This window comes from Nannospalax galili, unplaced genomic scaffold (genome assembly GCF_000622305.1).
Source record: "Nannospalax galili isolate Female #2095 unplaced genomic scaffold, S.galili_v1.0 scaffold63, whole genome shotgun sequence".
Classification (NCBI taxonomy): Eukaryota; Metazoa; Chordata; class Mammalia; order Rodentia; family Spalacidae; genus Nannospalax; species Nannospalax galili.
In genome coordinates this window covers 2403585-2415817 of record NW_008355272.1, presented here as the reverse complement: position 1 = coordinate 2415817, position 12233 = coordinate 2403585, and the positions used below count along the sequence as shown (strand labels likewise).

General features: G+C 41.5%; 1 protein-coding gene across 4 annotated transcripts in view; it reads right to left on the bottom strand.

Annotated features, from left to right (window-relative positions):
- Sv2b (synaptic vesicle glycoprotein 2B) overlaps positions 1-12233 on the bottom strand; it is a 209592-nt gene that overhangs the window by 26517 nt on the left and 170842 nt on the right. For all 4 annotated transcript variants that reach the window (XM_008852332.2, XM_017802980.1, XM_017802981.1 and 1 more), the window contains exons 7-9: positions 9881-9991; positions 9034-9122; positions 5259-5423 (exon numbers count right to left, since the gene is read on the bottom strand). In XM_008852332.2, the coding sequence (XP_008850554.1) occupies positions 5259-5423; positions 9034-9122; positions 9881-9991 (365 nt within the window). The remainder of the gene's footprint in view (positions 1-5258; positions 5424-9033; positions 9123-9880; positions 9992-12233) is intronic.

Below are 12233 nucleotides of genomic sequence, written 5' to 3'. Positions count from 1 at the left end.
CTCCTCTGACCTCCATGGGCATTGCACGATACAATCGGACTTAAATATATGCAGACAAAACATTCATGCATATAAAATAAAAATAATAAATAAAAATGTTTTTGTAAAAAGAAAATAAGACTATGGATGTTCATGTGAAATATTTATCAGATAAGGAAAATCATTAAAATATGTCAGCCAGAAAGAGTCAATCTGTCTGAAGTACTTTTGGACTTCAAAATTTGGGTTATAATATTGGACCCACATATTCATTTTGGTATGAGCTTAAGACCAGAGGATGTTTTCAATGGCATGAGAGTAGAAATAAAAGTAGAAACTCACATTTTAGTTATAGGACTGTGACTGACAATTATATTTCTAATTTTCCAACAGATAGCGTTTTAACAATTAATTTATTATTTTTATTTTAGGTGTATGTGTGTATTGTCTGCATGTAGGTAAGTGCACCTGTGTCATGCAGTGCCCAGGGAGAACAGAAGAGACTGTCAGATTCCCTGGAACTGGAGTTATGAATAGTTGTTACCTGCCATGTGGGTGTTGGGATTTGAACCTGGGTCTTCTGCAAGAACAGTCAGTGTTCTTAACCTCTGTAAGTAAGTTCAATAAATTCATTGGTTCCCCAGTAAAACTTTAATCAAACATTGGCTCGATGCTAAAACCTTAAAAGGGAATAAGCATTGCTTAGCATGTCCAGGGAAAGAACTCTCACAACAGATGGAAAATTTATTTGTCAATGCTATTATGTCTCATAATTATTTTTTTGAAAAGGAGACTGTAAAAAGATGTTTAACGGATATGGAAATAGAGATATTTTCCAAAATAGAAAAAATGAGAAAGCCTAAGCAAGTGATGAAGATCTATTTAAGTTTGTTATGATATATAAAGGATGAGACAATGAAAATTGTAACTTTGTTTACAGAAACTTTGGAAACACATAGCTTCTCTAGATTGATCATATTCCCTACAGTGTTAGGATTTAATATAACAGAATACATGTATCAAAAGTAAGGAGTTATCATAGTTAAATTACTACTAACTAATCTCAACTTTTATTTAAATTTAATAGATGTTGTTTTTCCAAACGTTTTTTCAAAACTAAGGCCTTTTTATGTTCCAGGATCCAGCAGAAAACATCGCATAACAATGATTCATCAAACTTCGTCCATCTGTTCCCTTACTCCTATTTTATATTAATATTTTGTCAATTGTCATTTTATTGTTGAATGTACACTTAGCATGAAAAACTGATACCTCGAATAAAATCATTGTTGAAAGAAATGTGAAGATGGATTTCGGAACCAGAACAGCTTGGGTCCAGTCCCCAGGTGAGGCAAAGTCACAGGTAGTAGTTGACGTTCAGGGAGGCCATGGAGACCCCACGAGATGGACTTGAACCAGTGTCCAGTCTACAAAGAAGAGGGTCAACTCAGAGGAAACATCTCACTCATGCTTCCAAGTGAAGCCAGACATGGTCGAGCAGAACCTTTGACTTATTTTCACATAGACAGAAAAAGAAAGGAGCCAGGGGCTCCTCCCAAGCCCATGTGACCCCTGAGGACTAGATCCTCAAATGACCTCAAGAGTAAAAACAAATTGATTTATTTGGGCCAACTGTATGGCCTTAAGCACCCAAAATGAAAGTATGACCAAAGAGTAAAGTCATCAGTATATTTCTTTAAGAGTTCAAGGGATTACACGTCCCAGACATTAGGCTTAAATCTATATAAAAAGTTAGACAATTATTTCTCATTGATGATTTTGTTCCTAACCAGAAAGTGCTGCTCGGATGTAAGATTTCAAATCTTGGTCTCCAACACTGTAGTGCCCACTTGTAGCTAAGGGAGACAACCAGCTATTGTTCTAGAATGATGGATAAGTTTGTTTTCTCCCCCTATCTAGAAGCCTTTGATAGGGAACTGGCACTGATTCTAACCATTCCAACAGCTATCAAAACACCTGAAAGTAAATCCTGAATCCATCACTCTAGAGTCCAGCCTTGGAAGACAAAAGAAAAATGAGGAGGAACCCAATAGAGGGATGCTTTTGGAAGCCCTTGTCAAGAAATTCCAGTGGACTTTCATATGAACATTTGAAAATTGCCCTGTTCTGACTTTTTTCTAGTTCTCTGTCTAGAACATGTAATGCTAATTACTCTTGCCTTTACTTCTCCTTCATATCTCCTATTCATGATTCAAGGATGTTCTTTTCCCCCTAGAGATAAGAGTTATACAATTTGGGAGTCTTTTGGATAGACCCACTGAAGGGGTACTTCAACTGCCTCACCCTGCATCCCTGTTCAGGATGGAAGAAGCTAGAGCGGTCTGCATCCCGATTCCCTATTGGCAATTTGGGTAACCTCTTTAGAGGATACTATGATAAGAATAGGAGGTAGGAATTGGCTAGGCAGTTAGGGTAAAAAGACCCCAAAGAAAAGTAGCCAGTTCCTTGGCTAAAAGTCAAAATGTCCTTGGGCCTCTTAGCAACATAACTCTGTTTCAAAAGCCAAAAATGTCAAAAATATTTGGGAGCTTTTATCTAATCTTTAAAAGATTTTAAGGTCACCTCCTCAGAGGGGGGCGAATATTAGAGTAGCCAAAAGCCCCATAAAAAAATAAATCATAATCAAAGTTGAAGAAAGAGCATATGAAGTTATCAGAAAAAGTGATAAAAGCAATGGGAGTTGGAGGGGAGGGAGTGGGCATGGATTTGATCAAAACACCTTATATGCATGTATGAAATCCTCAATAAATTATTTTAAAAAAATAAAATATATAAAAAATAAAATAAAAGAGGGATGGGATGTAGTTCAGTGGTACTTGGGTAAAATGCACAAGGTCCTGGGTTCAATCCCCAGTACCACAAAAGTGAAAAATGTTTAAAGGACAGACTAGATCAAAAGTCTGCACTTCTGCATAGCCAAGTCTTGGAACTCCCCACCCGCCTGTTTTCAGGCACAAGGATTCTGGCATTGTGTTTAATGCTTTCATTCAGAAAACATCATGCTAATGAGGGCTCTGTGGGAATGGAGAGTTTCCCAGTGAGACAATATCTGCAGGTGATAATATTTCTATGCACTCTGGCATCTAAACACCTGAGCTGGGAGACGTTTCTATATATAGTCATCATGAGATTTCAGCAAGTTTCTCATCCCCTCAGTTTCAGTCTACTGATCTGTAAAATAGAATCACTTTATGACCTCCTGGAGTTTTTGTGAGGATTAAATAAGATCATGTATGTGAAGCATTGGAGGCTCAAGAGTATTACCCTCCACGGCGACTGTTATTGGTGTTATGGTCATTGTTATGCCCATCAGCAGGTCACTCATATCACAACAGAATATGACTGAAAATGGGGGGTTTTGTAAGGGCTCTTTGAGTGAATTTATCACTGCAGGGGACAGCGTTGTATCATGTCACATCATGGCTGACATCTAGTCATCTATGATATCAACATTTCCAAGATTCTAAATCAAGGACAGCATTTTTCCTTGCAGGCCAGCAACAGCTCCCCAGTTTGCAATAAAAAGCTCAGAAGTTTGGGCTGGAGAGATTGCTCGGTGGTTAAGAACACTGGCTGTTCTTGCAGAAGACCCGGGTTCAAATTCCAGCACCCACATGGCAGATAACAACTGCCTGTAACTCCAGTCCCAGGGATTCGACAGCCTCTTCTGTCCTCCAGCAGCATTGCAAGACATGGGTGCACTTACCTACATGTAGGAAATACATGCATACACATAAAATAAAAATAATAAATAATAAACAAATAATTTTTTAAAAAAAAAAAGCTCAGAAGTTGAAGCACCTTAGGAGAGCTGCTTTTTAGCACCATGAGCATTGGAGCCACCACAGCTGGAGTGGTCACTCTCAGAGAACACGGACTCTGAGTGGTCTAGAATGATATAAAAGACATCTGAGTGTAGAGCTGCTTGCCACTAAGCTTGGCTACTTAAAAAACATCTGAAAATTTGAACTTATGTCCAGTGATAATTGGTTCTAATTCTCTACCCCCAAAAGATCACATGTCTGGAAATAATACCCCCCCCAGCTTCACACTTTCTAATCTCAAAGTAGCAATGAGTCTTTACTATGACCTATACAGGTTTAGAGCAGACTATGAACTATACTAGAAGAATCTTCCCAGACTTCACTCACCACACATTCTCTTCCCAACATGGCCGCAGTGACAACAGGCAGAGACATTTCCAAGATGCCTAGCACATTGGGTGGGTGCAAGTTGGGGAGGTAGAACACTCACTGGACTTGGCAATTCATAGTGCCAGTGTTGTACTGAGGTGGCAAATATGGAAGCTATGGCACTGACATTGAGGTATCTGGGCCATGGCACATAGTCTGAGGTCACTCACACACTTACCACATAACCCAGTGCACTTGTTATATACAGTTTCAAAAGGCAAACATCTAGGGGCCTGTGCTCACCTTGGAGAGTAATCTGGCCTGGAACAAGTTTATCTAATCTCCTGCCTCAATCTACTATGACAGATACTTCCAGAGAGCAGCGTCAGAAAGGCAACGCAGCACTGGACTAGCCATCTCACTTGTCCAAGGACTGGAGAGAAGATAAATCAAATGGGCTGAGGCAGCATCCTCACAAATATGTAGGCAGGACTCTCCTAAAACGCCACTGAGAACAACACCCCCGCTGACCACCGAATGCACTGATCCTAAAAGAGAATGTTAGATGAAGAATAACAAGAGGTTCTTCCACAAGAGCCTGGCATGAAGGAGCTTCCAGAATCAATGAAAAAGCTCAATAACCAGGATTGTTTGAGGAACCTCAGCACTAAAAGCTCTGGGCCCTTTCAGTTCTGATGCCATCACATAGCCCACGGTCACTTACACATTGTTAGCCACACTCTAGGAGCTTGCTAAGCACAATTCAAGCTCAGTGTGGCAGAGGAGGATGCTCTCCTCTTAGTGAATAATGTAGCACTATGACAGAATATGGCTTTCTGCTCCCTTCCATGAAAGGATCAGGTTCTCAGGGAAGATGGCCCAATTGGCCACTCTCCATCAAATGTCACACCATCTTGTAGTCAAGATATGAGGGGTACCCAGAGGTCAGTGCAATACAGACTCGGTCATCAGAGTGTCTCTAGCATCTACCATGGTTTGTGAGGACTACAACAGCCCTGGACCTCATCCCTACTGCCTGGAGCTCTCATCCTTCCAATGCTCTTGTGAGGGTAGCCCCAGAGACTGTCATTCACACCCAAGGAAAGCCTATGGTCACACACTTACTTATCATTTACAAGCTTCCCATGTTGGTGAATCTGGTTCTCCATTGTGAAGTTGATGGTGGCGCCATGCACATGCTCACCAAAAAACACCTTCATTTTAGACTTGTATTCTTCATCCTGGAAATACCGGATCATATCAGGGAACCACACAGTCAGGCCATAGTAACTGCAAAAGAGAAGGCAGAACATCTGAACAACCCCAGGGCTCATTCCTTCAGCAGCAGAATCTGTAGCTTTGACTTGATCCAGATCAGACTTGTGGAGATGTAGTAATTCAGTTAATTATTAGAAAATCTCACAATTCAAAACTCACCATATTAACATATTTAAAGAAGAGAAAAGGGATTTTGAAAACCATTTCATTAAAAAGCTCTTTTCTTATTAAAAATAAAAACTACCAGTAGATTAGGAATTGATGGGCACTTCCTTAACTTATAGAAAGTACATCTTAACTCGAAAGCCAGAACTAAAATAAAAAAGGAAGCACTAAATACATTCCCACTAGTGTCAGGAACAAGAGAGTGCGTTCACTATCACTTTGACTTAACAGTATACTGCAGCTCTTAGAGAACCTGGTTAGACAAGAGAAAGAACAGAAATGGGGGCTGGGAAAATGGTTCAGTGGATAAAGCTCTTGAAATGCAAGGGTGGGGACCAGAGTTCAGATCCCCAGTGTCCCAGTAAAAACTGGACGGGTGTGGTGGTCCACCTGTAACCCCAGCACTCAGGAGGGGGAGTCAGGGGATCCCTGAGGCAAGCTGGCTAGCTAGACAATCAAATCAGGGAGATCCAGGTTTAGTGAGAGACCTTGCCTTAATAAATAACATGGAGAGCAATCAAGGAAGATGCCCAACTTTCAACCTCTAACCTCCACACATGCACATATGTGCACACATGTAAACATGCATACATACAACTACACATATATGCATGCAAAAACTAACATTGAAATGTGAAATGCAAAGCAAGAGGTAAAACTAGTTCTATTGGTGAATGATAGGATTTGTACCTCCAAATGCAGGATAACCAATTCAAAAAAAATGGATATTATTAGAGGTTTTTTGGGGGTTTTTTGGTTTTTTGGTTTTTTGGTCTTTTTGAGACAGGGCCTCCCTATAGCTCCAGATGTCCTGGAACTCACTATGTAGACCAGGCTGGCCTTGAACTCATAGAGATCCGCCTGCCTCTGCCTCCCAAGTGCTGGGATTACAGGCAAACGCCACCATGCCCAGCCCTATTAGAGTTTTTAAAGGATGTTCACTTCTATTGCTATTAAGAAAAATAGAAATTGAAACCACCACACTCTTGTGATTCTCAGCAGCCAGACTGTCAAAACCCCAAAGTTTGCTAAGACACTCTGCTGAGAGACTGTAGGTTGTCAGGTGCTTTCATGAATTGCTGAAAAAAAGGACAAAAATGTGCAATACCATATGGAGGAGAGTTTGTCGGTACCTAAAAATATTTCTGACAGATTTATCCCTTTCAACCCTTGAATTCCACTTCCAGGAAACTATGCAATTAACAAAACAGCCCAAATACAAAGTGTCTACACACACAGCTACTCATTGTGACATTGTTTGCAATTGCAAGAATCTGGAAACTTCCCCAGAGTCTAGCAAGAAAGCCTGGTTGAATAAAGGATAATGGTTTAGTATTAGGTGCTACACAGAAATATGCTACTGCACAGAAGGAAGGCCAGGCATGGTAACATGTGCTTGTAATCCCAGCATTTAGGAGGTAGAAGTGGGAGAATCGGGGTTCAAGGCCAGCTTTGACTATATAATGAGTTTCAGGCCAGCCTGAGCTACATGAGACCCCCATTTCAAAACACAAAAGAGAGGGGAGAGAGACAGAGACAGAGACAGAGAGACAGAGAGGAGAGGAGAGAAGGAAGGAAGGAAGGAAGGAAGGAAGGAAGGAAGGAAGGAAGGAAGGAGGAAAGAAAGAAGAAAGTAAAAAAAAGAAGAAAGGGAGGGAAGAAAGGAGAAGGGGGATGGAAAGAGGGAGGAAAGAAGAAGGAAGGATGAAGGAAGGAAGAAGGAGGGAGGGAGGGAGGGAGGGAGAAGGAAGGAAGGAAGGCCTTAATTGATTGGTATGGATAGATTTCCAGTATATATCACTGAAAACAAAAAAAATGTAAAATGTTTTCCTTTGAATAAGAAAAATCTCTCTTTTTCTCGTGTGTCTGTGTCTGTGTCTGTATATATACTTTTGAAAACATCTACATATATATATGTATACATTTGCTTACATTTGAAAAAAGAATCACTGAAGTGATAAGCAGGAAATACAAGACAATTATATACTAGAGGCAGAAGGGAGTGGGTAGAGAGGAGGGAATGGATGTAAGAATTCTCTGTTTCAACATTTGGAATGCATTACCTATTCAATTAAAATAAATTCAACATAAATAAATACAAATAAGACATTTTTTAAACTACCAGTGAATTGAATCTCAATGTCTGCCTATCTAGCTTCTGAAATGTTAGAATTTAATAATTTGAGAGCAGCAGGGTCAGGCTTCATCTATAATCTACCTGTTTGGGTCTAAAGGGCAGCTCTCCATGAACGGGTACTGGAAGACACTAGATCTCCCATATCATTGTCAACGAGGTTACTAGAGCTCACTTGCTTTCCTGGGGCAAAGGGATGTGTTTAGGGCATAGGCAGTAGAAAAGAGCAATTTCATAGATCACCGTTTACAATCTTGTGACAGTCCCTCATTGATCACAGCAATGACTGAGCAGAAGCAGAAACACTCCCTGTGCACAGCCAGTTTCGACAGGCTCTATGTGTGCTCCACAACTCACCTAGGAAGAAAGTTGCTGCCTGAGGCTAAGAACTGACTGCATTATCAGCCTGAAGTTTAAGACAGGTGCCAGCTCTTACCCACTGTATAGTATTTTTCCTTTCTTTAATGTAAGGCACAGTATAGCAGAGTTTCCGGGTTTTACATGTCTCATCTCTCTACCACACTCATGACTGCCTACTTCCTTCTCGTGAACTGAAACTATTCAATTTGGATGTCATCCTTCAGAAAAGGCACAGGTATCTTCAGCTTAGAGTCAGAATCACATCTCCTTAGCTGGTGACTAGGCTGGACCCCACCTGGCTACCAGAACAGGGGGAAAAATTGGTTCCAGGGCTTCTGAGAAAAGTTCTTTTGTTCTTAAAAAAGGAAATTGAGTAATTAACAATTATAGATACCAATAGCAATTAGTTCACGATTAACAATCAGTTCATAGTACTATAGTGCTTTACTTGAAATCTGCTAAGGGAGAGGATCTTATGTACAAAGAGACAGAGAAAGGGGGAGAACAGGCAATGGGCATTTTCATTAGCTTAATTGGGCCATTATTTCACATTGCCTATATATACCATAAACTTAAGTTGTATACCTTAAACATACCCACTTTCTATTTGCCAACCATTCTTCCATGTGAGCGGAAGAGAAAGCTAAGAGATGGCAGTCTCTTCCTCCTTTAGGCTTGGTTGGTTTTGCCCACAGGAAGTCTCCAGGCATTCTGCATTCACAGCAGGAACTAATCTGAGGCTGCAAGTCCTGCTGCCACAGACTGCTCCAAGGATTTGTGTTGGGATAAGAGGTTTCCTTGCATAGAAGCCACTAAGAGTCTGCTTTCTGTTACTTGTACCTAAAGAATCCACTCAGATACAAACTGAGCATTAGACCAAATTACAACCCTCAATGTATAAACAAGGCAACTAAGTCATGGGAAAGAAAACCAAGGAACTGACTGTCATGAGCTATAACTTACCTTAAAGCCATGGTGAACCAGACAACAGCCAGAATCAGGGTGTTCATCCTGTACGGCCCCATAACACAGTACAGAGCATTATCCCAGACCTAAAACCCACACCAGAGAAAGAGAGTCAGAGGAAGAAAGGGAGGCAGGAAGAGCTTACTTTGCAGGTTTTCTAATAAGCTGCCTAGCACATCCCAGAGGGAAGGGGAAGCCTGTTCTTTCCACAGAGAGAAACTCTAAATAACAAGGAAATTTTATCTCTTCTTTCTGACCAGCTTTGAACATATGTTATAGTATTTTTCCTGGGAACATAAGATTCCCTGGGTGTGACCAAAAGCACACCAAATTGGGATTCCAAGGCATTAACCTGCCTATGGATACTGGTGACATTCCAAATGTGTATTGGCCATAAAGCATGAGCACATCCAGTTTCGGTAGCCTACAGCTGGCTGGCTACCTTGGTGCTAAGCAGCTGGCTTCTTGTGTGCAGGTCCCCTGGAGAAACGGAGTCACCTTTTGTGAAGAATTCTTCCTGAAAGTCACTAAAATGCCCAAAGACCCATTTATTTCACTCATGTCTTCCCTCTATGGATTACTTACAGAAGTTGCTAGAGAGAAAGATGTTTAGACTGACTAAAATCCTGCTCTTAGAACAGCAAGATATTAAGGTTTAGAATGTTCAGGGCACATGGCAAGTTTAGAGGTAAGTATGCATGGAGGCAGCACCCCTCCCCAGAGCTGCTTCCTTTTCATCACTCTGCCTTAAGGTCAGATACTTGTGTGGTCTATCCTTCACTCACTGAAGATATAGACTCCCATGGAGCCACCCTCCCTTCCAACATATGTTCCCAAATTGTACCTGTTTGAAAGTGGTCATGAACCTGACCAGCCAGCGCTGGTACCAAGTTCCTGTTGAACTTTGGATCTCAATGAATTCATCCATTTGCTTGGGAGTTTTGATGTGGGAAACCTGGAAAGAAAAGGTGGATGTGACAATGTCAACCCTACTTAATCTCAAATTTTCTTTTCAATGTTTACTTTGAATTGACTTTTGTTGCATAGGACTGTCCTCTGACAGGCAGACCATGGACAGATGCCCTCTTCCCAAGCTTGGGTGTACCTTCTTGCCTAGGATCATCGCAGCTAAGCTAGTTGACTGTTACTCTCAGCAAGAAAGGAGGGGCAGCGAGAGTCAGCCACACCTTCGGACCAACCAGTTGGCCTTTGTTGCACAAGGGGAGGAGCTAAGGGTATATCAACTGAGGAAGCCAGGGGGAGGTGCTCTCACCATCCTGTGTAGCTATGGGGAAGTCAAGATCCATGCCTGAATGGAGACTTTCCAGTGCGGCCCTAGGAGGGGAATAGCCACACTCCTGGAAGTAAACCCTCACCCACTGTTCTCTAAGTAAGACCAATAAACTCTATGGTTTCCCACACTACAGTTTGGTGACATTGTACCTTGGTTTGTTATAGGGATCCAGAGAGGAGGGGGCCTATGTCATTTGAGCCTTCCAGAGGAATTTTAGCTACAACTTTTTTAACTTACGTGGGTAGAAGAGTATTTGACAATCCTCTGGTTTTTAACCAAAAGTGTATATATCAGCTGTCAGTGACCTTTCTGAAGTAAATATGTCCAACTGTGAGCAAAATGAACTATAATCTTTTTAGTAAATCAAACCTTTGAGAAATTTATATTACTGGGTATATAGTATGTTGAATGAGTAAACCTGATGCAGCCTCAAAATTTACAACTCTACCACCTGTGGGCAGAAGCCTCCCAGAAGTCAGGCAACAGTATAAGGGGAGGGGTGTTGCTAGTAGCATGTTTTAAAAGCATATCGGAATAAGAATAATCACGGCCTCCCTGGTATCTCTAGTTTTCTTGATAGAAATCAGAGCTATGGGGTCAGATAAAGTGGGATAGTTCAGTGTTCTTCACAAGGGCTGTGAAGTCCAATGTGAACAACCCAACTCACCAAGGCAGTGACTTTCAAGTTAATCTGATCCTTGAGGCAACACTTATATTGCACACCTAGTCAGTACCGGGGAAATGTCTGACCATGAAAATTCTTGTATTTGAGTTATCAAGGTCTACAATACTAGATAATCTCACAGAATTCATAGAACCGTCAGAAGCGTATGGTCAATAAAACCCAGGAAGAATTTCTATCACTCCTCCTACAAAGCTGTTGTGAAGGATAAACAGATCTGACTTCTCCATCTCTTTCTTTAGCTAATGGTCTGAGATTGTGAAGACACAAAAGAAAAACACACGTGGTTTAGACAGCCACAGGGAAAGACCTGTGTCTGGATATGGCCAGCTCACTTGCTACTGCCTATGTGCTGGGTCTGAGAGCTTGGCCATGCTTCTCTGAACCCAAACAGAGAAGTTCTTAGAGCTTTGGGATGTAAGGTCTGATGAGTACCAAGGCCCTTCTCTGAAGTCACATCTCCACACTCTATGAGCCTCTAGATTCACCATGCCATTTGTAGCTGTGCAGTCTTTGAAAATGCTCTTTTGCCTGGGGTCTTACGGGGAAACTGGACAACTACCACTGCAGGCTGTGAAGTAGAAGTCTTGGCTGGAGCTGGACTTCAAGTTATCCAACTCCATGGACATCCTGAGCCCCAGTTATAGCCAAAGAAAGCCAAAGGGGAAAGGTGGCACCAAATTAGGAGGCACCTTATAAACCACACTCTAAACTACTAAAATAGCCACTAGGGTATAAATTTGCTTTGCCACTTGGGAAAATAACACCCTGTTCCTAGGGATTTGAGAGTGGACATGGTGATGATTTCAAGCACGACTACTCTAATTTACAATTAATTAGAACACTTGTCTTTGATTCCATATGGAATAGTACAGGGTCTGTATTCCCACTTACTCTGTAGAACAAAACTTCTCAGCAGAGTGCTTCAACTCTCTGTTTCTGAAGGTTTCTTTGGAAGAACCTTCTGGGTGTGACTCTCCAGGTGTTTGTGAGGCAAAGAACAGAGCTGGTAAAACCTGCCACTCACAGGTCAAGGTGAGGAGCAGACATTTAGCCTTAACCTTAGGTACCACCCAGAATTTCAAGCTCATCTGGCTGTTCTGCTTAGTCCACTGAGTACATTTACAAATATTTTATGAGGGACACACAGGAAGGAGCTAGTAATTCTTTTGAGGGGTGTTGAGCAGAGTAGTCACCCCTGACAGCCAAGTACAGCCAGTT